Genomic DNA, 25,969 nt, shown 5'->3' with positions numbered 1-25,969 from the left:
CGTATCAATATTATATTATAAATTTATAGAACATCAGTGACGCCACTTGTAATGAATGATGAATGAGGAATTACGGCTCCACATTAAATTACATAATAGAAGAATTACACTTTGTGTTAAAAGTATTGTAAAATTCTCAAAACTCTAATTAAGTTATTTTTTTTATCCAATCCATTTATATTATTTTTTTCAGAAAAATAAGTTTTTAAAATTGTATAATATTTTGAATCAAACGAACCTCTAACCTCTTATTAATGTAGGATTTTTTTTTATATGTACTTCAAATTTATAATAGATAATGTTTTAGGTGAGAATTTGAGTTGATTGCTTTTCAAATAAAACAACTTTGTGTGGTTTCCCTCACACTTAGATCTCACCTTTCAGAGGCTTTACCACCATATTCACATGATCACAACCAAAACACAATCATTTACCTTTAGTTTGGCTTAGCTCTCACTCCTCCTCTCTCAATTTCAACAACTGATCGTCCTCTCTGAAGCTGCATTTCAGTCTCTCTTTTCTTCAACCTCAGCTTCCATCCTTTACACTAATTCATCTCCTCTTTGAAATCCCACTGACATTTTCCTGTCTGCAAAAAACCCATCTCCCTCTCTCTTCTCCATACTATTAACAATGAGTACACAGGCTCCCAAATCGTCAAAACCCACAAAACCCCCAAACCAAAACCAATCCACCTCAAGATCCTCTTCTATTTCCACCCACTTAGCCATGGTAGAGCTCAAGCAACGAATCCTTATCGCTCTCTCTAAGCTTGCCGACCGTGACACCCATCAGATCGCCCTTGAAGACCTTCACTCTATTATCCAATCTATATCACATGAAGCGCTTCCTATGCTTCTCAATTCCCTCTATGACTCCCTTTCTGACTCCTCCAACGCCAAACCATCCGTCAAGAAAGAATCATTGCATTTGCTCTCTCTGACTTGCCAGTCTCATCGCGATTTGACGTTGCCCCATTTGTCGAAAATCATTTCCCACATTGTTAAGAGACTGAAGGATTCTGATTCTAGCGTTAAGGATGCGTGTAGAGATGCTTTTGGGATTTTGTCACGGTTGTATTTAAGGAGTGGTAGTGGTGGAGAGGGAAGTGGAGATAGTAATGGAATGGGATCCGTGATGGGGTTGTTTGTTAGGCCGCTGTTTGAGGCGATGGGGGAGCAGAACAAAGGCGTTCAATCAGGTGCGGCAGTGTGTATGGCAAAAATGGTGGAGTGCGCGGCTAAAAACGAGAATGATGCTGGCGGGAATGCTGTCAGTGGAAATGTCCCGATTGCCGCATTCCAGAAGTTGTGTCCAAGAATTTGTAAGTTGTTGAATGGACAAAATTTCCAGGCGAAGGCTGCTTTGTTGGGGGTTGTGACAAGTTTGGCGCAGGTTTGAATATTATTTATTTGTTAAGCAATGTGCATAAACTCTATTTTTGAAAATACTGCAGTTGATGCCTATTTTTGTGTCTGGTTTATGCTAAGTTGAGGATCTAATGTTGTACTATTTGGTGAGTTTGCCTTTTGCTTTTATTCATTATTTGGTTGCTTAAAATTTCTAGAGAAAGAGATGGGAATTTAGATTGTTAGCATATATTTTGATGATGCATAATTGAACTTCAAGCTTTATGTGGTAAATGATAAATTTTAGGATACGAGTCATATGAGTTTTTGGCAGGATTAGTAATGTGGTTGTTTTGTGAAAGAAAAGAAAGAGAGAGCATCTGGTTCAATTTTGAAACCCAGATGCAACAGTAGATGATGTCGAGCGTCTCTTCTAAATCTCTCTCCCTCCTCCTCCCCCCTCCCCCCCCCCCCCCTTCCTTTGGAGACAGCAGAAAGTGTTAGGGAGGAAAATACCTCATTTCTTTTATGCTTGGTTGCCAAATTGCCATTAAATTGAACAGAAAAGTTTGGATTCTTGTCAAAGGCTTTTTACAAACTAGCTTCCTTTTATTTGTGAATTGTAATTAATTGGATACTCACTCTCTTAGACAGTTCCCAATCACTCAGTTGCCTGTTAATCTATTTGTATAATCTTTGCCATAAAGGAAAAAAAAAATCTGGAATTCTAAAGAAGTTTTATGATAAATTGTTCTAGGTGGGAGCAATTGCACCACAAGGGTTTGAGCCATTGCTGGAAAGCATTCGTGACTGCCTTAGGAGTACAGACTGGGCAACGCGAAAGGCTGCAGCTGATGCTCTAAGTGCCTTAGCATTGCATTCAAGCAGCTTCATTGCTGATGAAGCTGCTAATTCCATGCTGACAGTGCTTGAGGCTTCCCATTTTGACAAGGTAGCTTATTTCCTTTTTCCTCCACATAAACATAATATTTTGGTGGTTCTACTGACAGCATATAGTCTGTATAGTTATTGCATTCTAATAAGCTTTTGTGGTCGATAAGCCTAATCACCAAAGTTTTACATTTTATGTCTCTGCATTTACACGTCAGTAACTTCTCTCAGTTGCTTTTTTATTTTTCATTTTATTTTATTTTTGTGAAAATGGTTTAATTTCTGAACCTTCTAATGCTTAAGGTTACTAAAATGCAAATCCTAATCCTAGATATTTAGGAGCATTTATTTAGGAAGAAATATAGTAAATAAAAGTGGTAGAGATTTTGTGATAGATTATTCCTAATTAGTTAGGGTTTCAATTCCTAGTTTGATTATGGGTATAAGCTATATAATAGGGCTAATTTTCTATTACTGAGAAGACTTGATATGATTATTATATGAAATAATATAGTTGAAAATCAGTTCTCATTTGTTACTTGTTACATTTGTGCTGCTGCTACATCATGAAGGTTCCGATGCCTAATATTTTAGCATACCTTGTTCTAGTAAATATCAGATAGCAGTGATAGTTAGATTGCACTCTATTAGGAAAACTTGGTTCTTGTGTTGGAAGCAAAACCCGTCTCATGCAGGCCACACAAACTATTCAATTTCATCTTTTTCAATGAAATGGAATGCAAGTGTGACTTTTTTTTATATATCCTAGTGTGCAGGAGCTTGTGTTACAATTTGAATGAAACTTATCTTTCTGATAAAATACCAGTAAAGGATAGAAGTTACATGAATCTGGATTATTTCTAATGTTTGTTAATAATACGGATACCTCTTGAGAGGTTTACCTCAGTTAAATGTTTGCTTAAATTCAGAACCTGAAAGTCCAAATGAAATATGCCATGAATTAACTTGATTTAGGTTATTGATCTATTGAAGAAAGTAACTGCACTTTAAGTTGGCGGACTTCTCTAAACTGTTCTACATCTGCGTGCCATCAGTGACACCTAATGATTCTCATAAGGTGGCTCTATAATATAATGTTATGGGGTACTGAAGAATTATAAGTCAGTCCATGTTCGAGGACAGGAGCTCATACTTTATTTAGAATATATTGCTTTAGAAGATCAGGGATTCAGGCTATGTAGGTTTCTGCGGCCTTTTTACCCTCTTCAGTCTGTCACCAATCCATAGCAAAGTTATTATTATTTATTGGTTTAACAGATAAAACCTGTCAGAGAGAGTATGACAGAGGCATTGCAATTATGGAAGAAGATTGCAGGAAAAGCAGAAGATGGTGTTTTGGATGGTCAAAAGGCTTTCTCTTGTGGTGAGCATTTCTGTAAATAGAATACCGCCTTATACTTGTTTTTTTTTTTGACCATTTGCTTTCTAATCAATGTTCAGATGGTCAACATCCTGAACAAGCAAACTTGCCAGACAAGGTTTCAAACCCTAGTGACCAGAAAACAGAACCATTGGTGAGGGAATCATCTAGTAGTTCTTCCCCAAATACGGATTCTGTTTCTAAAAATAAAACTAGCATTCTTGACAAAGCAGTTGTAATATTGAAGAAGAAAGCACCTGCTTTGACAGACAAAGACTTAAACCCTGAATTCTTCCAAAAACTTGAAAGAAGTGAGGCTGGTGATCTTCCTGTAGAAGTTGTTGTTCCTCGTAGATGTATCAATTCCTCAAATTTGAACAATGAGGAAGAACTGGAGCCAAATGATTCTGAATCAAGGGGAAGGTCTACCCGCATTGGAAATAGTCAATTGGATGATGCCCATGGATCTTTCAGTAACAAGTACCGTAACATTGAGAGAGGAATTGTTGGGAAAGATTCAAGAGCTAGAACTTTTGACAATGACAAGCTTGATGTGAACTATAGGGAATCATCTGGTAGTCGTGCAGGTCTATCTAAATCTGATGGCCAATCTGAAGGAAGCTCCATAAATAGTAAAGGGAACTGGTTGGCTATCCAGAGGCAGCTATTGCAATTGGAGAGACAACAAGCTCATCTCATGAATATGCTGCAGGTATGTATTAGCTTTCACATTAAGTACATAGCTTTCATGCATGCTTTTGTTTTCACTGATGAATGCTGCACATTGTAGGATTTCATAGGGGGTTCTCACAATAGCATGGTGACTTTGGAAGACAGAGTTAGGGGTCTTGAGAGAATAGTTGAAGACATGGCACATGATTTGTCAATATCATCAAGCCGGAGAGGTAGTAATTTTCCTTCAGGTTTTGAGGGAACTTCTAATAGACCTGTAGGAAAGTACAATGGCTTCTCTGATTACTCCAGTGGCAAGTATAATGCACGTGTTCCTTTTGGGGAAAGATTTATACAGTCTGATGTGACTGCTGCTGGCATGAGAGGAAAGGGCCCTAATTGGAGATCTGGTGTGTCTGATGCTTTGGAGTTTCCAACTTATGGTGCTTCCAGAAGTGGACAGGTTAACTCGAGGAGAGCTCCAGGTAATGCTTCTCTAGATGTTAGATCTCCTAAATCAGAAACTGAAAGTGATCAGGTGGGCAGCCGGAGAGCCTGGGATAAAGGTGCTGGACCTGTTAGGCTTGGTGAGGGGCCTTCAGCTCGAAGTGTCTGGCAAGCCTCTAAGGATGAAGCTACCTTGGAAGCCATTCGGGTTGCTGGGGAGGACAATGGGTTAACTCAGACTGCAAGAGTAGCCATTCCTGAGTTGACAGCAGAAGCCCTGGAAGATGATAATGGTGGCACACAAGAGCGAGATCCTATTTGGGCATCTTGGAGTAATGCAATGGATGCCCTTAAAATAGGTGATACGGATACAGCTTATGCCGAAGTTCTATCTACGGGGGATGATTTCCTGCTTGTGAAGCTTATGGACAGATCAGGTCCTGTGGTTGACCAACTTTCAAATGAGACAGCGTGTGAGATCTTGCATGCTATTACACAGTTTCTACTGGAGCAGAACATGTTTGACATCTGTTTGTCTTGGATTCAACAGGTATGGGTTTTCCTCAAGTGAACATATGATGCAAATGATCTGTTTAGTTGTTCTTATCATGCACATATACTTGGCTTGTGATGCCATCACTCAGTAGAATTGCTAAGGTACAACCTCTTTGTGGTGAATTGAATGAGAGAGAAACCGTTCTCATTTTTTAAGCCAGAGTATTGCTTTGGGTTGGAGAGGAACCTGTAGTTATACTCCCCAAGGCCCTGTGATAAGGATTTATATGCCCTGGCACAAAATGCTCTTAGCCATGAAATTGTAAATGTATGTGGGATCTGGTTTGATGTCACGGACCAATAGGCAGAACTATGTGGTTAGAGTTGCTGTGGTCCTGTGGCAGGATGGCGGAGACAATATGTATATGTGTTATAAAAGGTTTTATATTTATATGATGTATTTTTTGCAGAGATCAGTCTCAGCATAGGAAGAAGTTGATTTTGATATCAATACCATGTAAGCATTTCTTTGTATGCACATTTGAAGTTCAGTGGTCAGCATGGGATTCTGTACTGTCATCGGTGGTAAATGGTTAAGATTTAGTTGGGGTGGATATACTGATCTAGTTCTAAGGGCCTTAATTTTCAATTTAAGCTGAAGAGAAATGGAGATGTGTTATTATCAGTGTCTGCTTTCTGGAATGGGATAGTTCCATCTGTGGTTGTTTCTTCCAGTTATCATTTGTGGTTCAACATTGAATTACGTTCTGTAGATATCATTATCTTATCATCAGTTTTTTCATGTGTAAGGAGCAATGCATAATATATTCATTTGCTGTCTCATGTTTTTCAGTTGGTAGAAATATTGTTGGAAAATGGACCTGATACCCTGGGCATTCCCATGGAATTGAAGAAGGAGCTTCTGTTGAATTTGCATGAAGCTTCTACAGAAAATGATCCAGCTGAAGATTGGGAAGGGGCAACACCTGATCAACTCTTGATGCAATTGGCATCAGCCTGGCGAATTGAACTGCAACACTAGTCACTTAACTGCGTCGTCCTTGTTATTATGAATTTTGTAGAGACCTTTTTGAACGAGTGATTATTTGCCCAAAAAAGTCAGTTTTACAATTAAAATGTAAATGAACATACAAAAGCTGCCCAACAAATTTGCAGTCTGGAATTTTGCATTCATATTATTATTGTTATTATTTAATAATTCATTCGCACTGGTAACTGTCTGCCAGATAAAATACTTAAAAAAAATTATGGATCAATGTGTTTTTACTATATTACCCTTGTAATTTTTTTTCCCTCAAAACAATGTGTTTATCAGAATTTTTATCCTGGTGGAATTCAATTTATCCCTAATAAATGGGATTAACTTGATCCTCAATCAAGGTTCAAAATAATTTACAAGGTTCTGATCTCAAGGAAGAAATCTAAAATAATTTGAAGGAAATCACTAACCTGTTGCTCTTTCTTCTCAAGTAAGTTGTGAGTCCAAAGTAGATTGGTATTTATACATTAGTAGCCAAAAGTTAAAATGAATTTACAGACAATTCTCTGAGTCTCTCATATGCTTCATTCATCAAAGCTCCTTACACTTAACCTATCAACAGAAATTTACAGAAAAAAAAAAAAAAACCCAATCTTCAATTGTCCTAGAACCCCAATTTGGTTTCCAACTTATAATAACATAACTGAAAATTTTCATTGCAACAATATTAAAATAAAATTCATTGACATTAGATATTGCTTTCACTTACTTACCTTTTTACCAAAACAAAGAGGAAAATTAATCGAAACAAGCACGTTTAGAAGAAAAGAAGTGTATATGTAACTTGGTCACTGGCTTGAACAAAAAATATGTTCCAAGTAAATTATATAAAATTGTGATAAGAATCTCTCCATCCATCACACTGCTAGGATACACAACACAATCAACAGTCGCAGTTTTACCAAACGAAAACCAAAAACATTGATGGTAGGGTTAAAATGATATTCGAGTAATTACAAAAAAATGGGTTGTTTTCACTATGTAATGGGAAAAAAAATTAATGAAAAATAGAAGCAAGCTGCATTAGAACTTGTTCCATTTCCTACCCCTATCAATCTTCTGGTCTCTACTGTTCGGCATTATATACTTCTGAACCAATATCTGGAGAAGACATACTGACTTGGTCATCGACGTCCTCATCTCCATCTCCCTTCTTTACTGCTAAGTATTCCAGGGCTGTTACGACGTCGCTCATTAATGGCCGAATCTCAGCTTCCTCCTGGAGACACATAGCTGCAATTGCAAGTGCTTGATGAAGGCCCTTTAGAGGATACTTCCCTTCTAACGATGGGTCTGCCATTAATACAAACTTTCTTCTGTCTTTAAACAATGGCGTTGCCTGCAAGATAAATGCATTGTATTAAGGTTGTTACTTTTATGGCAAAAATCGTGTCTGGAGGATGAAAATATTGTGTATATTACATACCCAAACGACTAGATTCTGCTCTTCGGTCGGTCTCGAATTGTCGATGACCCGTTTTCCTGTGATGAGTTCTAGAAGCACAACTCCAAAGCTGTACACATCAGATTTTGTTGTCAATTGGCCTGTCAATGCATACTCGGGTGCACAATAGCCATAAGTTCCCATCACTCTAGTGGAAACATGAGTCTTGTCTCCTGTTGGACCAAGCTTTGCCAGACCGAAATCTGAGAGCTTTGGATTGAAATTCTCATCTAATAGAATGTTCGATGCTTTGAAGTCACGGTATATTACTGCAGGATTCGCTTTTTCATGCAAGTATTCAAGTCCTTTTGCTGCTCCACAAGCAATTTGCATCCTTGTTTTCCAATCCAAAGGCACTTTGCCTGGTGCCAAGTCTGCAAAACAGGAAAGTCCAGCTGATTATCACAGAATTTTATGAAGAAACAGATTCTGAAAGGCATCTGGTTAAGTCTCCACATGCAAGTGCTGGTGGAAAAGGTTAAATATGCGAAAGCTCGATCTCCAACCATTTCATGATCTAAGCTATAACTAATCAGTCAAAGAGCAAGAAATCAAAATGAGGTTACTTTGTACGTACCAAGAAGGTGATCCTCAAGGGAGCCACTGGACATGTAATCATACACTAAAAGCCTTTGATCACCATCAGCACAATATCCAACTAGATTCACAAGGTTAGGATGGTGAAGAAGACTCAACATCAGAACCTCTACTAGGAACTCTCTGTTTCCTTGAAATCCATTTCGGTCGAGTTGCTTCACAGCAACAACCTAAACAAATGAAAACAGCACAACAATCAGCGATTCAAAGTTACACACTTTTTTTTTCAGAAGAAAGAAAACAATGAAAGAAATGGGAATTATAATGTGGTAGTACTTTTTTTGTTCTCTCAATCTGCCCTTTGTACACCCTTCCAAAACCACCTTCTCCTAGCAGATTTTCAGGATTGAAGTTTTTAGTTGCATTAGATAATTCCCGGAATGCGAAAATCTCAGCAGTTATAGTGCCCTTTCCCATTTTCTTGATTTCTTCAGTTATATACCTTCTTCTGCTGCTATCTGCAGAGTAAATTACCATCAATTAGATTTGGCTTCTTACGGTTGAATGATCATTCGGCATTAAAATTTTTGCTAATATCTTAACAGAAAGTAAAATATGTTTAAGAATGATCATTCAGCATGATAACAATGGGCCAAAAGTATTGACATTAAGGTTGAATGGTAAGAACTTGTCTTGTTAATTTCCAATAACATAGGATATATTCCAGAATTTAAGGATTCTGCAGGTGAACTCCACAACAAGATTATCTCAATAATGAATGCAAAAGCAATCTAGACATTAGATGTCTTATGAATTAGAAGCAACCATTACCTTTGCCAACGTGAAATTGAGAAAGGAAAGGGGAATTTGTAAGGTCTTGAATTTTTCATAAAATTTAAGAATTTAACATGAGAGTTAAAATTGTACCGCTTTTGAATGAGAGACTTGCAAAAGAGGATAAATGTTTGGCTTCTGCATATTTCTTGATGCTTCTTTTCAATGATTTTCTGCTGATTTTTTGATCTGACCTGCAACATGCAAAGCAGCTCATCTTGCTTCCCCTCTTATTCAGCAACCACCAAAATCTTGAATCTAATAAAATATATGTCACGAAGACATATATGGCCTGTATGAGACTTAGAAAGATTCAGTCTCAAAAACAAGCAAATGCATTCAATTCAAGAAATGGTTGATAATAGAGAGAGGATCTGCTTCGCCTGCTGAAAGCCTTTGCCCTGGAAGAGATTCTTATTATTAAGGAGACATAAGAGACTCTTCTTCCTAATTATTTTGCTTCATCTCTCCAAACCCATTGAACTAGGAACGGGAACGAAGACTTGGTCAAGTTTGCTAATGTTAGATATTGACGGAATTTTTTGTTTTTATTTTTAGCTAACCTTGCCATTTACAGAATTTCTTTTGAGGCAAAATTGATTTCTTTGCTATATATCTCTGTATGGTAATACGTATTATATCTTTATTTAAGCATATCTGCACGATTGAGAAATTGCCACATTTTCTGTCCAGTCATGGTGACTTAACGGCCCTTATTCCAGGACGACACACTCGATAGGCAATTTTTATAAATTTGGATTCTCTAGACTCACCTCCTTGGGAGATTCTTATGAGTATGTTTATTATTTGTGGAGTTTGAGATTAACTCGTGTAATTGGCTTATGTCCTGTCCATTAATGGAATCACAGCTTGAATTTTAGATGTCCTGTTCGCCCACCAAAGGCACTAGCTGTGCATCCAAAAGCACTGAAATCTGTATATCAAACCTTAACTGAAAAGAAAATAAAAAAATAATTAAAAAAATCCATATTTCTGAAGTTCCATTGTGTTCTGTTCTTTCATGTACCAGCTACTATGTTAATATACTCGAATCAGTCATAATACTTAAAGAAGTTCAAGGATTCTTAATACACCATGCATGGAACTAATCAATTAGAGCAAGTAAATACATTTAACTGCTATGTCCTAAACAGTCGTTAGAGGCCTTTTTATGGACAATTTTCCTTAAACCTGCAAGCCAAATCTTGCAGCTTTTAGCTCTGCATTAGCTTTCTGTTCAAGTGCCAATCCTAGTATATCAACTGTATAGGCACTGCTCTCTCCTGCACCTCTGTTCTTGCTAGGAGTATGGCAAGCTGGAATCTCAGTTTGATTCTCCAAAGCTCTTAATGATCTTCCTATTTCAGTCTTCGGATGCATAATGCATTCTAGTAGTTTCTGTAGTGAGTTCATCTCTGTCAGGACTCCATTGTTTGCTGTTGAATTGGAAGGCCTAGGAACAACACCTACCTTATTAATTTATAGACCAACCAGCTCAGACACTCTCAAGCACAGAGCAAATGACAGCAAAATGCATTAAATTAATGTGCTTTATATTCATATAAATATCAATTCTTTCGTAAATTATAAAGGAACCCTGCATTAAATGTATTATAAAATTTACTACAATAAAAACTATCCCCTAGCTCTTTTTCATTATTCCACTTGGCCATCATCAGCTTTGAAAAGACTTGCCTCATGGTTGGCCTTGATTGAGGATTTGTGCTAAGGCATGCAAGTGCCAGTTTTGCAACATGAATCACTCCTTCAGCATCTTTTTTTTAGGAGTTGGCAGGCTTTGATCGATCACATCTTTCACAAGTGTTTGTTGGTCATATGTTGGAGATGAAGATGAGACAACGTCTCCTGGATGTTTCCCCGTTAGTATTTCTAGTGTGATGACTCCAAAAAAAAAAAACACGTATCGTGCACATCAAGAATAAAAAAAGATTTAAGAATAACAAAAGATTTTTAGTATAAAATTAAATAGGTTTAATTCAAAATTAGAATTTATTTAAATCGATTCAGTATAAATTGATTTTAAATTAGATTGAAATTATAGAGTTAATATGATTACATAAAATATTTTTAAAGAAATAATAATAATAATAATTAAATTTAATTAAAATCAACAAAATTAAATTTAAAACTTGAATTATAACTAAATCAAAATCAATATGAAAGATTGTCCAACCCTATCTCTTAAGTTAATTGATTCCTAGGATATCATCATTGTTAAAATAGAAAAAACGACTTAAATGGACAGGTTCACGCGGTTTAAATTCACGAAGGAGAAATGTCATACAAGACACGTTTCAATTCAGACGAGATTGAAGAAAATCAGCAAAATGTCAACGTAATTTGAAAGTAAGAACAGACAGAATAAATAAATAGGCTGTCCGCTAGCATCCTTTGAATGATCATGAAGCATCGCGCGATAGGAATTAACAGATCCACTGTGCCTGGTTGCTTTACAAAACTAACAGGCCAGCAGCAAAGAAATCTTAATTGAAGATAAACTAACCATCGCAGAAATGTTGACATCACCTGATAGAGATTTCAATAAAACCACGACGGTCCAGTAAGCATACATCATTTCGATCTTGGAGTTGTTCATCCTTCATTATCTTGCAGACAACGATGCTGCTAAGACTCAGTTGACAAAACCAACGAAAAAGGATAGAGGCCCAATTTCAAATATATAAACAATACGTATTTTATGTATTTGTATATGAATGTCCTTAGCAAATTTCCTCGGACAGTAGCTACAATCTCACAATATCTGATAGAATATCTTACAGCAAGTTTGTAACCCGCATGTGAACTATTTCACTCTTTTACACAAATACAAAATTATTTCAAACAGTGTGGATGATACTACCAGCTACATTATCTTTGACAGCCAATGAAGAAAGACTACTGTCAGAGAGGACTTTTGAAAATGATTGCTTCACAGGCACTTCTCTATCTAGCCTGATTGGCAAATCCAAAGTAGTATCATCCAACCATATAGCTACATTTGGTCCACAGTGTAGTAAGGATGTGCAGTGAATTGCAAATGCTGCCGACCGCTAAAAATCTTTTAGCCAAGAATTATTGAATCTAAAGAATGCACGAAGGGACTCCAAAAGAAAACGATGCAACGAACAAATAATCTCATCAGATAAGGAGAAAAAAAAAATGCAAGTGTGAACAAACTGATCTCAAATTCTTTTGAGAGGTATACGAGAACGTCTCCTCATTATTCTATTTCAAAAGTGTCACAAAATTTCAACAGAAACTTTAAACCACATGTATTACACATATGACTCCAACATAAGGCAATTGTCCATTAATTCCTTGCTTGAGCACCGGCTGTAAACCTTCCCAAATATTACATTGATATGTTACCAAGATGCTTTCTTTACACCATTCAACATACCTTGGGATGCCAATTCACGGAAAACAATTCGAGACATTCGAAATAACTGATAAACAGCACGAGGGCGACCTGTAAAAATACACCTATTTCTCACTCGAGTAAAAGAACTGTTTCTCGGCAACTTGGACAGCTTATATTGGAATTTCTCACGTACTTCAATTGGAAGCTGAGGATCTCTAACAAGGGCTTTGAAAAGATTTCGTTTCAATTCAAATTTGGAAGCAAGCAACCTAAGATGATTATCCTTTATGCAACGATTCTCCTCATACACTGACATCTTGCAAAGTTTTCCCTACAAATAGCCAAACCATAAAAACAATAATAATATCAAATTTTCTTTCTCACCATCGAATCTCATCTGTTACAAAGAAAATTAAGCAGACTGAAATAGGAAAAACTCAATATCCTAAGATAACTTAAAAAAATAGCAATACCATCAAGAAACAAAATCAAACCACATTATCCAGCAACACGAAACCAGAAATTAAAGACAAAAAAAAAAAAAAAAAAGATGTAACATAACAAAACCAAGCAGAAACAAGATTCACCTAACGGCAACAATGTCTGTAAATCACGAATCGTTGATACGAAGTTCAGAGAGGAGGAAAATAGACTTACCGTGAACAGTAGGCCAGAGATTTGAGGGATCCGCTAGGGTTTTAGCAGCACCAAGTGAAAGAGGAAATGAGAGGCAGACCGGGGCCGGTGGGTGGTAAATTACAATGATTGAGGGCATTTTGGGAACTGAAAAATAGAACAACGTCCGGTCCATCAGTTAAGGGCCCGTATTAGTCCAGATGGTTAAATTTTAAGTTGTTATAATTGTATTTTTTATGGATTCTCATTGAAACATTTATTATTTATTTTAAATATCCTGTGCTTTTCAGTAAAATAATAATTAAAATCAGTTCTTAATAAAAATACAAATAATCCTACAATTGAAGAGGTATACTTGCATCTGATACAAACAAAATTCATCCATCTATTTTCCTTTCTTTCAAAATTGAAAGTGGAAGTAACAACTCTTCTTTTAAGGGAAATTTGAGAATGAGAGACTCAAACTTCATTCTACATTAAAATAGCTACCTTAATTACTTGGCTACACTAAACTCAAGAAGAAAAAAAACTTTTAAAATGGTATTGTTTAATAAGTATTAAAATTTAAAGTAATTTAATAATTGCATGAAATTACTTGAGACTTTTACAAAAAGTTGACAGCACAATTTTGGAAGCCACTCTTCTCTATCAGAGCCAGGTTTCGATCCTGGGACCTGTGGGTTATGGGCCCACCACGCTTCCGCTGCGCCACTCTGATTGTTGATATTTGTGATTGCTTCTTTATTATAGTACACTAGCCATTCCGCATGCAACCTCCTGCAAAAGAACGTAAACGTAATTGCCATTGCTAACCAAGCTAGAATTCAGAACTTCTGGGACAAAAGGGGGAGATCTTTAGAGGGAAGAGTGAGGAGGAGACCTGAATTGGTGGGTTGAAAACAGCTGCTGCTGCTCGGTTTGTTTCTGTCTTGTCTATTGATGTTCGTTTTATTCTTTTTTAAAATTCTTAATTATTGCTAATTTGTTTTGTTTCGATTTTTGAACTTATATTGAAGGACCAATATTGGTTACTGGGAGAAAATATAGCAAAGTTAAGAACTGAACTTATGAAAGAACAGCTTGCCGCTTTTCGCACCCAGCTCGAAGAGTTTGCCCGCAAACACAAGGTCATTAGTATCTACAACGAGATTTTTCCCTACTCAAATTGAATAATAATCATAATATCAGTCTTACTGAAAGAATCCCATGTTGGGGATATTGGATTTCAGTCCTTTTTAACAGTGTTTCCATGCTGGGAAGTTAGTTTTATTCATTAGACGATATATTTGTCAAAATTCATGATTGGAAATCGAAAATGGCACTGATTTTTGGTTTTCTATGTGGTTGAGAACTACATGTTTGGTTGTATGAATGTTTCAAATGTATGTTTAAAACATACGTTTTAAAATGATAAATTGCATTTGCCAAATTTGTGTTGCATTGGAATACCAAAAAAAGAACTTTCTCTTTTACTGAGATTATTTAATGCATGTTGGAGACATCATTGGTTCAAAATATATAAGAAAAGAGAAGGTGGTTATGGCTTAATTCACAACTAACGGGACTTCTTACTTTTGTATCCCGTAAATCCGTAACTTCTCTAACCCTTGGTTTGGTTTGGAATCAAGAATTTTATAAGAATTCGATTTAATTGAATTCTTTTCTCGTAAAATTCTTATTTGGAATAAAAGAATTTAAAATTTTTTAATTTGAAAAATTTTCATCATGAATGATTTTGAAAGAATTCATTTGAATTCATTTCTTGTAAAATTATTTATGCCAAATGAAGGGTAAGAGTTTTTGTGCCTTTGGAGGTTTTTAAATTGAGATTAAAATTGTAGTTCAAATCTAAATGATTCTTTAGGAATTGTGGATAGGGTTCTCCAAAGTATCCTATATATGTTTATTCACCAGAAAAGTAACTGCTATGTCACTTTTCTGGTAGTGATGAATCTGTTAATATCTATGCAGCTGCATTTCTCTGCTCCCCTTGTGTTAGTTTGACTTGACAACTTTATCTTGTGCCACTAAATAGTAAGTTTTTCAATATTTTGTAAATTGTTTATAGTGATTTGAATCTACTTGGCTAGACAGGGGTACAAATTGTTGAGATATGCTTGGCAACGAGACCTCGCAAAGGAGGTTTGATCAACCTTCAGGAACTATTCACTCTGCTTCATCAGAAATGAAAAAGTGATCGTGAAGCTGTTTCTGGGGATGACTGTTTGCGTGCTGTAAGTAAGCTTAAGGTATGTAATTAAGGTTTCTGTTAAAATTTGACATATTGATGATAATAAAATTTTTGAGAAATTGATTTAAATATGAGGTGCTCAAATTCTTCTATGAATCATGGTTACAGATACATGTTACAGCAAGGGGCAATGTGAATGAAACAAGTTTGATATACTGAGTTTTATGGCATTTTGGTTTTAGGGACTTTATCTGGTTTAGTAAGAAAATTTAGTTGCTGACTTTCTCCCAGTGGTAAGGGAGAATAAACATCCTCGTATATCCGATTTTTTTTGTGCTGCAATGCCATGATGGACGTATTCTTTGGCCAGGTTCAATATTTTTAGTTGATACACCTAGCTGTTGTTGCAAGGTTTATTTATGGATATTAGGTTACATGTTCTCATTATTTTCTTTCCCATTTTTCTTGAGAGAGCAATATAATATATTTACAAACATTTGCTTGGGACTCATGCTTGGAACCTTCACTTATAATCGCTACCTGAAGATTTTCCGTCTCCAACTTGCCTAATTCTGCTCTTTCCTGCTTTTCACATGTAATGCAGGTCAGCTCATATTGGGTTGTCTTCATAAGCGTCCTAGATATGGTCTTGGTGTCTCAAATTAGTCTTACCTATGGAATTTCCGATAAGATCATAGCACTTTGTTTGGGGATCTGCCCTTGTTGATGCAATCAATCAATTCAACTATGTGCATATTTAGCTAAGTTCATATTTTCTTCTGTTAATAAGTTGTGCAAATTTGAATATGTTCTACAAAAGAATCATGAGAAAGCACTTATCGCATGCGTGCATACACACATCCTCAATTCAAATTAGTATCAATTGAAAAAAAATGATTAATTTCCATGACGCTGTTACTCCTGGCATTTACCTACAGGTTCGTGCTGTTCATCATTTTATCCGGACAGTTAGACCCTCCAGGAATTGAAGGAACTCTATGCCCCCTTCATGTCAATAAGCAACTTGGGTTCAACGCTGGGATCATCCAATGGTGCTGCACTGGCTTCATTTCTGAAACTCTCATCAGGCTCTGTTGTCAACCTACTATTAGCATTGCCATGCAAGTCTTCTGCACGTATATTCCTGTTGTTTTTCTATTTCATACCAAAAGAAGCTACAGGGATATCAGCATAGCTAGGGGTTCATCCTCAATACAGAATGCTATTATCTGGCTGCAGAAAAATGAATAATATGAACGAATTCTTTAAGAATTTGATTAGTAATTTTGCTGAGGTAAACTAAAATCGAGTTCTTTATGAATGCAAATTGAAACTAAGTGGCCGTATTAGGCTTAATAATAAGTTTGGTGATGAAGTTGAAAGCAAACAAGCCACCCTTTTTCGATAAACCCATGTTTTAGCAAAAAGGAAATTTTTAAAATTAAGTGAAAACTTAACTGTATAAAGAGTTGTTAAGCATTAACTAAAAAAATTAATCAGCACAGTTTTCAGAAGCCACTCCTGTATCAGAGCCAGGTTTCGATCCTGGGACCTGTGGGTTATGGGCCCACCACGCTTCCGCTGCGCCACTCTGATTGTTGATATATTTCATAGTTAATACTTTAAAGCGATGAAACGCAGTTCGACGCCGCCCCTGAGTTCTCTGGTCATAGCAGTTATCACCATTTCGCATGCAGCCTCGTATCCTGCAAAAGAAGAGAAACGTAATTGCAAACCGAGCAACAACTCAGAATTTCTTATCCAAACCCAGGATAAACAGGGAGATCTTAGAGGGGAAGAATGAGAAGGAGGCCAGGAATTGGTGGCTTGCAAACAGCTGCTGCTGCTCGGGTTTGTTTCTGTCTGGTCTATTTGATGTTCGTTTGATTTTTTTTTATAAAATTTTTATTTATTGCTAATTGTTTTTTTTCGATTTTGAAATTTTATTGAAGGATCAATATCGATTACTGGGAGAAAATGTAGCGAAGTTGAGAACTGATCTTATGAAAGAACAGCTCGCCACTTTTCGCACCCAGCTCGAAGAGTTTGCCCGCAAACACAAGGTCATTAATATTTACGACGAGAGTTTTTTTCTACTCAATTGGTTAATAATGTTAAGTCTTACTGAAAGAATCACATGATGGGGATATTGAATTTCAGTCCTTTGTAGCAGTGTTTTCATGCCGGGAAATCTTTTTTTTTATTATTATTCATTAGACGATATATTTGTAAAAATTAATGATTGGAAATCGGAAATGTTACTGAGATTTGATAAAGATTGATGCAGAATGATATTCGCAAGAACCCGACTTTCAGGGCTCAGTTCCACGAGATGTGTGCTAAAGTGGGAGTAGATCCACTGGCCTCGAATAAGGGGTTTTGGGCAGAGCTGTTAGGGATTGGTGACTTCTATTACGAACTTGGTCTGTACAGTTTTTCTTGAAGATTGGTGCTTTTCTTATTGCAAAATTCTGTTGTCTATGTGGTTGAGAACTATATTTAAAACGTACGTGTTAAATTGATAAATTGGCATTTGCCAAATTTGTGTTGTATTGGATTACCGAAAAAAAAGTTTCTGTTTTACTGAGATTATTTGATGCATATTGGAGAATACATCATTGGTTCAAGATATATACGAGAAAGAAAAGTTGGTTATTGCTTAATTCACAACTAAGGAGACTTCATACTTTTGTATCATGTAAATGTTCGGTAACTTCATTAAGAATCGTGTGCCTTTGGAAGTGTTTAAATTGAGATTGAGATTGAGATTGAGATTGTAGGTCCAAAACTAAAAGGTTCTTTAAGAATTATGGATTAAAGGGTTCTCCAAAGGATTCTATCTATGTTTTTTCACCAAGAAAAGTAACTGCTATGTCATTTTTCTGGTAGTGATTAATCTGTTCATGTTTATGCAGCTGCATTTGTCTGTTTCCCCTGTGTTAGTTTATGACTTGACCCATCTCATAAATTTATCTTGTGCTTTAAGTTTTTCAATGTTTTGTAAACTGTTTAAGGTGATTTGCCTCTACTTGGCTAGACAGGGGTACAAATTGTTGAGATATGCTTGGCAACAAGACCACACAATGGAGGTTTAATCAACCTTCAGGAACTATGCACTCTGCTTCGTCAGAAACGAAAAAGTGATCGTGAAGCTGCTTCTGAGGACGACTGCTTGCGTGCTATAAGTAAGCTTAAGGTATGTAATTAAGGTTCTATTAAAATTTGGTGTATTGATGATAATACAATTTTTGAGAAATTGATTTAAATATGAGGTGCTTTATGGAGGAGAAATTCTTCTATGGATCAAGGTTGCATATACATGTTATAGCAAAGGGGCTATGTGAATGAAACCAGCTTGATATACTGAGTTTTATGGTATTCTGGTTTTAGGGACTTTTTCTGGTTTAGTAAGTGAAGAATTTTGGAGAAAAATTTTGAATATTCTTGTATTTCACTCTTAATCTTTACAATTGGTCTACATGACTATTAATACACAGAGAATCATATCTAAACAGGAAGCAAATAATCAAATAATAATTACAGAGATAATTAAGAATCCTAATCAGATTAAATCAAATCTCTAGAATCAGTTAGGATTAGTAAATAAGTCAACACTCCCCCTCAAGTTGGTGCAAAGATGTCACACATGCCCAACTTGCAAATCAGATTATGGTAGATCTTCTTGTTAAGCCCTTTAGTAAACACATCCGCAAGTTGCCCCGTAGAAGTCACATGAACTAGGCTCAAGACATCGTCTGTTAATTTTTCTTTAATGAAGTGCAGATCAATTTCAATGTGCTTGGTTCGGTCATGTTGGATTGGATTTTGTGCTATACTTATAGCAGCTTTATTGTCACAATACAAGGTTATCTTGTCTCTCTCGGACAATCTCAACTCTTCCAATAACTTCTGCAACCATAAGAGTTCACATACTCCTTGGGCCATTGCTCTGTATTCTGCTTTCGCACTTGACCGAGCAACAACACTTTGTTTTTTGCTCCTCTAGGTGACAAGGTTCCCCCCACAACTGTGCAGTAGCCAGAGGTGGATCTCCTGTCATCGAGAGATCCTACCCAATTTGCATCTGTAAAAGTTTCAATTCGGAGGTGACCATGTTTGGAGTAAAGAAGCCTTTTCCCTGGCGCAGACTTTAGGTATCTCAAGATGCGAAGTACAGCTTGCATATGAGTCTCGCGAGGGTCATGCATGAATTGGCTGACTAAGCTAATAGCATAGGCTATATCCGGTCGAGTGTGTGAGAGATAAATCAACCTTCCTACCAATCTCTGATATCTTCCAATATCCACGGACTCACCCGTTCCTGCTTTTAGCTTGTGATTACTTTTAATGGGAGATTCTGCTGGCTTACACCCCATCATACCAGTTTCTTCCAAAAGATCCAGAATGTACTTTCTTTGGGAGATGGAAATTTCTTTTTCTGATCTAGCCACCTCAATACCTATAAAATATTGCAGTTTTTCCAGATCTTTGATTTCAAATTCCTGGACTAACAACCTCTTTAGTTGAGCCATTTCCTCTTTGTCATCACTTGTCACTACTATATCATCAACATACACAATAAGAAGGGTGATCTTACCCTTATTATGTTTGATAAACATAGTGTAATCAGCATTGCTTTGTTGGTAACCAAAGGACATCATGACTCTGCTAAACCTGTCAAACCAAGCTTTGGGAGATTGTTTTAGCCAATACAAAGCCTTTTTTAACCTGCACACCTTTCCTTGTGTCTTCTCATCAGCGAACCCAAGAGAAATTTCCATGAACACTTGTTCCTCTAAATCTCCATGGAGGAAAGCATTCTTCACATCAAACTGTTGCAAGTCCCAATCCAAGTTGGCTGCGCAAGATAACAAAACTCTGATTGAGTTCATTTTTGCAACTGGGGCAAATGTCTCTTGGTAATCCACTCCATAGGTTTGGGTGAATCCTTTAGCAACCAATCTGGCCTTAAACCGTTCAATTGTGCCATCAGCTTTGTGTTTCACTGTGAACACCCATTTATAGCCAACGAGTTTCTTCTCAGGTGGGAGAGTGACAAGCTCATTTTTAGCCAATGCTTTCATCTCTTCAATCATTGCTTTCTTCCATTTAGGATCTGCAAGAGCTTTCTTCCATTTAGGATCTGCAAGAGCTTTCTTCCAATCCTGTAGAATAGACACAGAGGAAATAGACAAGGCAAAGGCTTTATAGGAAGGAGATAAAGATTCATAAGAAACAAAGTTAGAAATAGGGTGTTTAGTGCAAGATCTGACTCCTTTTCTTTGTGCAATAGGTTTATCTAAGTCATTGAAACATTCAAGAGTTGTGGGTAACTCACCAGAAGAAGATTCATGACTGGGTAACTCACTAGGAGAAGATTCTTGACTCTGAGTAGACTGCATAATGGCTTCTTCTGCCTTATTTCTCCTTGAATACCTTCTCAAATCTGGCTTGTCCAAACGACCAGTTCTCTCTCCCTGATTGGACATCTCCCCCTGTCTACTAGAACTCAAACTTTCTAGTTGAACCATATCATTCAGAATCACAGAATTCGGGATCACCTCTTCTTGCTCATTATTCTCCCCCTGAAGAGGTGAGTGGGTGGTACTGAAGTAGGGTTCAGTTTCTCGGAAGGTAATATCCATACTAATGAAGTATTTCCTAGAGGGAGGATGATAGCACTTGTATCCCTTCTGTGTTGGAGAATACCCAACAAACACACATTTAAGGGCCTTGGGATCCAGTTTTCCTGCCGTCCTAGTATGGATAAAGCAAACACACCCAAATACTTTTGGTGGAACAACGTATGAATTCTTCCCTTGTAGAACCGCTAAAGGACTTATAAAGTCAAGGGTCTTGAGAGACATTCTATTGATAAGATATGCAGATGCAAGAATTGCATCTCCCCAATTTGCTTTGGGTAGATTCATGGTGAACATAAGAGATCGAGCTACCTCCAATAGATGCCTATTTTTCCTCTCAGCAACGCCATTTTGAGCACTAGTATAAGGACAACTAGTCTGGTGTATTATCCCATTACTCTCCAAATAAGCAGAAAAGCTACTATCCATGTATTCTCTTCCATTGTCAGTTTTCAAATTTTTCACCTTAATATCAAATTGAGTACAAACCATCTTATGAAAGGATTGAAAACAAGAAAAGACATCACTTTTAGCTTTAATCAAATAGACCCAAGTCATTCGAGTGCAACAATCAATAAAGGTGACAAACCATCGATTACCAGATAAGGAGACAGTTTGAGTAGACCTCCAAACATCATAATGAATAGTCGCAAAAGGAATTTGACTTTTATTATGACTCAAAGGATAGGATGTTCTAGTGTGTTTAGCATACTCACAAGCATCACAAAATAGATAATCAAACTGAGTTCTAGCAAACAAATTAGGATAAAGTTTTTCTAAGGCAGAGAATGATGGATGCCCTAACCGTCTGTGCCACTGTATTATTTCCTGATTGACATCCTTATTTTCTCCAAAACAGGCTTGAGATATCGAAGAATCTGGATCACCCTCCAACATATATAAGCCATCATGCAGTCTACCATTGCCAATCCTCTTTTCTGTGTGAAGATCCTGAATAACGCAATGATCAGGAAAGAATTCAATTTTACAATTAAGGGCATTGGTGATAGCACTAACAGATAAAATGTTGACAGGAAAGTGGGGGACATGGAGGACAGATGATAATTTAATATTGGATGTGCAAATAACAAAACCTGTTCCAGATATGGGAGTAAAAGAGCCATCAGTAATTTTGACACTATCTTTGGTTAGGGAAGGAAAATAATTGAGAAAGCCTTTAGAAGAACCTGTCATGTGTCTATTCGCACCAGAATCGATAATCCATGGAATATTATGGAAAGATGAAGCATTACCTGACTTTACAAAGTCAGATGTGGCACTAAAGAATGAGTAATCAGAGTTAGGAATCGAGACTCTTTTACCTTCTGCTATTGACACCCTTTTACCTTCTGTCATTGACACCCTTTTACCTTCTGCCATGGTAAAAGTTTATAAACTGTGACAGAATAGGAGGTATCCAAGGTTATACACACAAGAGAGCCCAATCGATTCACCAAAAAGACCGGTTAGCAGCACGGGAAGGCCGGAAAGATGATCGGAGCAGCAAAGCAGCAATAGACGATGGGTCACGTGCCGGGAAGCGACGGGTCACGCGCAGGGAAGGGGTGGCGCGTGAGCCTCACGTGCAGGCTTTTCCGGCGTTGGAGCTGGTCGATCGGCCGGCGGCAGTCCGGCGGTTCTCCTGGTGTCGGCGGTGAGAGAATGAGGGACTCCTATATGGGTTAGTACAAAAAAGATAGATCTAGGGTTTTGAAACCCTAAAGAGGAAAGAATTGAATTTGGACCCAAAAAAATCAGGAAAAGGCTCTGATACCATGAAGAATTTTGGGTTGTATTTGACTCTTAATCTTTACAATTGGTCTACATGACTATTTATACACAGAGAATCATATCTAAACAGAAAGCAAATAATTAAATAATAATTACAGAGATAATTAAGGATCCTAATCAGATCAAATCAAATCTCTAGAATCAGCTAGGATTAGTAAATAAGTCAACAGTAAGAAAATTTAGTTGCTCACTTTCTCTAAGTGGTTAGTGAGAATAAACATCCTCATACATGGTAAGTGAGAATAAACATCCTCATACATCTGATCTTTTAATGCTGCAATGCCATGATGGACATATTCTTTGGCTTGGTTCAGTATTATTAGTTGATACACCTAGCTGTTGTTGCAAGATATATCTATGAATATTAGAATGGTTACATGTGGTCATTATTTTCTTTTCCCATTTTTCTTGAGAGAACATTATAATATATTTATGAACATTTGGTAGATTACTTGGTACACTTAGCTTTTGTTGTAAGATTAACAAGTAATGTTGTAAGGTTCATTCTGACTGAGTACGCATTAGTGCCATAATCTGTTTATTTGTTAGCATTGAATTAGAATGTCTGTTTTAGTTATATCTGGTTACTTTTCTGGCATTGCATGTTAGTTGACTACTGAGTTCCTCAGATTCTAGGTAGCGGTTTTGAGGTGATTTCTGTTGGAAAAAGAAAGCTTGTTCGATCTGTTCCAACTGAATTGAACAAAGACCATAATGAAATTTTGGAGCTGGCTCAGGTTTTTCTACATTCCGTATTCTAAAGCATAGGGCATTCCGACGGAGTAAGAATTTACATATAATTTCACACATCTCATTCTTTTTAGGCAAGAGGCTATGTGACGGTTGATGATGTAGAGAGGCAGCTTTCTTGGACATCTGGTCGTGCTACTGATGCCCTTGATACATTATTAGACGTACGTTTTGTTTCCACCACCTTTGATTATCCATTTTAAAATTGCCCTTTTTTCTCTATTCCTTTTTGTTGTAGAATTCGACAAAGGACTCATAAATCCCTGTTGGCTGATGCAGGAAGGTCTTGCTATGATTGATGATGGCCACAAGGATGGAAAACGCCGCTATTGGTTTCCCTGTGTGTCTTCCATATCCTCTTCAGGAGGGGCTGATATTTGACATGTGGATTTTTTATCCCCAAAAATTTTACTTGTACCCACAGAAAGGGTGAAAGGTGATTTATTTATTTTAATTCTCTTGCATGGAAGTGAAAGTAGCAACTTAAAATGTACTGAAACTGTAAATTCTTTTGCATGATCTTACAATTGTTCCATGAGCATATTTACTCTAATTCAATTGTTAAAAGCTTAAATGCACCGGATCATTTACACATGAAACGTGTGGAATCTAACAAGATGTATTTCCCTTTGATTTTTTCCTTTTACTTCTTTCCCTGGCTACTGAGGAAGTTCTGTTGTAACAGCTATGCATTTGGTCTGTTTTTTCCTTGGGACTGGCGCTAGTTTAATCACCAAGTTATTCAAATGTGCGCTTGCTTGTGAATGTGAGACTTGCAAATCAAATAGAATTGGAAAAATGTCTCCAATCTTGGAAATTAAATAGATGAAATGGGAAATTTTTCTTCTTTATATTTTCTTTCATTTGATCTGGCAGAACAGTTCGTGTTTGTATGAGCCAGTGCCTCATGTAATGAGAACTGAACACATTTTTACTTTTAAAGGAATTGGATTCCTGAATCGTACTGCTGTCAATACCCGTCTACAGAGAAAAAAAAGAAACGGAAAAAAGGTTGGAATTTCCCTTCATGTGCCACCATATCTAGTAAACAGTTTTGTACACATGGCATGTAGCATGGGAAGAAAAAAGGAGAATCACTGTACTGTAACTTGAGCAGGGGCTTCAACCTCTTCGGTCCAGTCAGAAGTAGGCTCACTCCAAGACCTAGGTCGCACTCCAAGCTGAAAATACAATATCATCTCTAGTGCTTCAAAGGTCTTTTGCTTATCCAATAATTTATTCCAAATACCGCTCACTATGCAGTAATTATTGTTATAAGGTGGCCGATGATGAGCAGCATGCTGCGCACGTGACACCAGCAATCCAGCATCCTGCAATGCCACCACTAATGGCGGCAACTTACTCTTGGTTCCATGAGCCCAGGCATGAAACTGCTGACTGAACATTATGCAACCAGAGCATACACCAACAAAGGCATGAATTGTAGGGTCGTTACAAGCAAGATCTATAGGCAATACACAGAATGTTACTGCCCTTGCTAGAGCATGTAAGTTGTTAGCAAATTGACGCCTAGTGATTGTCCATGGCCACTTGTGATGGCCTTGAAATGCTTCAATCTGACCACCAAAAATGGGTGTTGATGCATCACCATAGTTATCAATTCCCCAATGGTATACCCCAGAGCCAAGGTCAGCTAAAATGTATCCAATATAGCCAGCTAAAATGGGTTGGAGCCAAACATGGGAATCAGCTGCAGCTACAATGGCCTTAGCTAGGGAAATAAGCACAGTGGTGCACCCAGTTGCCACCCATAGACGGTGAGACCATGTTGATTGCAAACTGGGGTCATTGAGAAAAGGAGGGGCAATGGGTGAGACTAACGCTGGTGGGTTCACAAGCCTAGGTTCGTTCACTAACTGGGTTGGCTTGGTCGAAGATTTGGTGGTGGCGGTGGTGGCTGAACATATCACAAGCCTGCGGAGGCATGATTGGTGATACTTTGGAACATGGGTTAGGGACCTTGTGAGGTACTTGTGTTGTGGTAGGATAGACATTGAGAATGCCTAAAGAGAAATCAAAACCAGTTGATTTCAAGAAGCAATATATCCGAGCTGAAAACAAAGTGTGGCAGTAAATGAACTAGGGAAGTCTTGTGGAGAGATTTGAAAGAATTCATATTGTGGTTTTAAAATAGTGTGCGTGGAGCTGTAAAATTCGCTAGTGCCTCCTGGTGAGATTACTGTATGAAATTGAACCATACAAATGGGCCTCATTGAAGGAGGTGGTCCATTGGCCTAAATGAATATAAGCCTGTGGATTGGTTGTGGTTTCTCTCTTCAAGTGGATAGAGATGGCACTGCAATGTTCTACGGCTGTGATCATCATCATCATCTCTTATTCTTAGTTTGTCCAATACTGAAACTTCTAGGGATTGAAAATTTGTGGCGTGTAAAGCCAGAAATGAGAGGTGATTGTGTTTTAAAAGCATTGCCACTTGCGGCAGCTG

At 37.3% G+C, this 25,969-nt stretch overlaps 5 protein-coding genes and 2 non-coding genes across 11 annotated transcripts; 2 read left to right on the top strand and 5 right to left on the bottom strand.

The window, feature by feature from the left end:
• Positions 1-355: 355 nt before the first annotated feature.
• Positions 356-6,471, top strand: LOC110602195 (microtubule-associated protein TORTIFOLIA1). Of its 2 annotated transcripts, XM_021739649.2 has the most exons (7): positions 356-1,395; positions 2,107-2,301; positions 3,519-3,624; positions 3,702-4,333; positions 4,412-5,290; positions 5,706-5,752; positions 6,089-6,226. In XM_021739649.2, exons 1-6 carry the CDS (start codon positions 634-636, stop codon positions 5,721-5,723), a joined length of 2,592 nt encoding a protein of 863 aa, XP_021595341.1. In that variant the 5' UTR covers positions 356-633; the 3' UTR covers positions 5,724-5,752; positions 6,089-6,226. The 2 variants fall into 2 exon arrangements, with proteins under 2 accessions (XP_021595341.1, XP_021595340.1); XM_021739648.2 differs by lacking the exon at positions 5,706-5,752 and having other exon boundaries at positions 361-1,395; positions 6,089-6,471.
• A 676-nt stretch (positions 6,472-7,147) lies between these two features.
• LOC110602196 (probable serine/threonine-protein kinase PBL23) lies at positions 7,148-11,134 on the bottom strand. Its single transcript, XM_021739650.2, has 5 exons — positions 9,204-11,134; positions 8,613-8,794; positions 8,317-8,506; positions 7,722-8,113; positions 7,148-7,634 (listed from the first exon to the last, which is right to left on the bottom strand). Exons 1-5 carry the CDS (start codon positions 9,325-9,327, stop codon positions 7,362-7,364), a joined length of 1,161 nt encoding a protein of 386 aa, XP_021595342.1. The 5' UTR covers positions 9,328-11,134; the 3' UTR covers positions 7,148-7,361.
• A 1,165-nt stretch (positions 11,135-12,299) lies between these two features.
• LOC110601670 (ribosomal protein S14, mitochondrial) lies at positions 12,300-13,252 on the bottom strand. Its single transcript, XM_021738895.2, has 2 exons — positions 13,150-13,252; positions 12,300-12,824 (listed from the first exon to the last, which is right to left on the bottom strand). Exon 2 carries the CDS (start codon positions 12,806-12,808, stop codon positions 12,497-12,499), a length of 312 nt encoding a protein of 103 aa, XP_021594587.1. The 5' UTR covers positions 12,809-12,824; positions 13,150-13,252; the 3' UTR covers positions 12,300-12,496.
• A 522-nt stretch (positions 13,253-13,774) lies between these two features.
• On the bottom strand, positions 13,775-13,846 carry TRNAM-CAU. Its single transcript has one exon. It is a non-coding gene; the product is annotated as a tRNA-Met (tRNA).
• A 40-nt stretch (positions 13,847-13,886) lies between these two features.
• LOC110601668 (vacuolar protein sorting-associated protein 22 homolog 1) lies at positions 13,887-24,096 on the top strand. Of its 4 annotated transcripts, none has more exons than XM_021738893.2 (10): positions 14,018-14,044; positions 14,145-14,255; positions 15,223-15,377; positions 16,258-17,170; positions 17,272-17,382; positions 17,607-17,742; positions 18,361-18,515; positions 23,382-23,489; positions 23,577-23,666; positions 23,782-24,096. In XM_021738893.2, exons 4-10 carry the CDS (start codon positions 17,120-17,122, stop codon positions 23,881-23,883), a joined length of 753 nt encoding a protein of 250 aa, XP_021594585.1. In that variant the 5' UTR covers positions 14,018-14,044; positions 14,145-14,255; positions 15,223-15,377; positions 16,258-17,119; the 3' UTR covers positions 23,884-24,096. The 4 variants fall into 4 exon arrangements, with proteins under 4 accessions (XP_021594586.1, XP_021594585.1, XP_043807261.1 ...); XM_043951326.1 differs by having other exon boundaries at positions 14,028-14,044; positions 15,924-17,170; XM_043951327.1 differs by lacking the exons at positions 14,018-14,044; positions 14,145-14,255 and having other exon boundaries at positions 14,273-15,377; positions 15,924-17,170.
• Positions 16,844-16,915, bottom strand: TRNAM-CAU. Its single transcript has one exon. It is a non-coding gene; the product is annotated as a tRNA-Met (tRNA).
• Positions 24,097-24,324: 228 nt separating the features above from the next.
• LOC110601667 (fatty acid desaturase 4, chloroplastic) lies at positions 24,325-25,632 on the bottom strand. The gene has a single exon (XM_021738892.2). The coding sequence runs from the start codon at positions 25,515-25,517 to the stop codon at positions 24,597-24,599; it is 921 nt and encodes a 306-aa protein (XP_021594584.1). The 5' UTR covers positions 25,518-25,632; the 3' UTR covers positions 24,325-24,596.
• Positions 25,633-25,969: the final 337 nt, after the last annotated feature.

The sequence above is a fragment of the Manihot esculenta genome, chromosome 15 (assembly GCF_001659605.2).
Source record: "Manihot esculenta cultivar AM560-2 chromosome 15, M.esculenta_v8, whole genome shotgun sequence".
NCBI classification, from domain to species: Eukaryota; Viridiplantae; Streptophyta; class Magnoliopsida; order Malpighiales; family Euphorbiaceae; genus Manihot; species Manihot esculenta.
The sequence above is the reverse complement of the archived record's forward strand: the minus strand, read 5'-3'. Positions and strand labels throughout refer to the sequence as shown.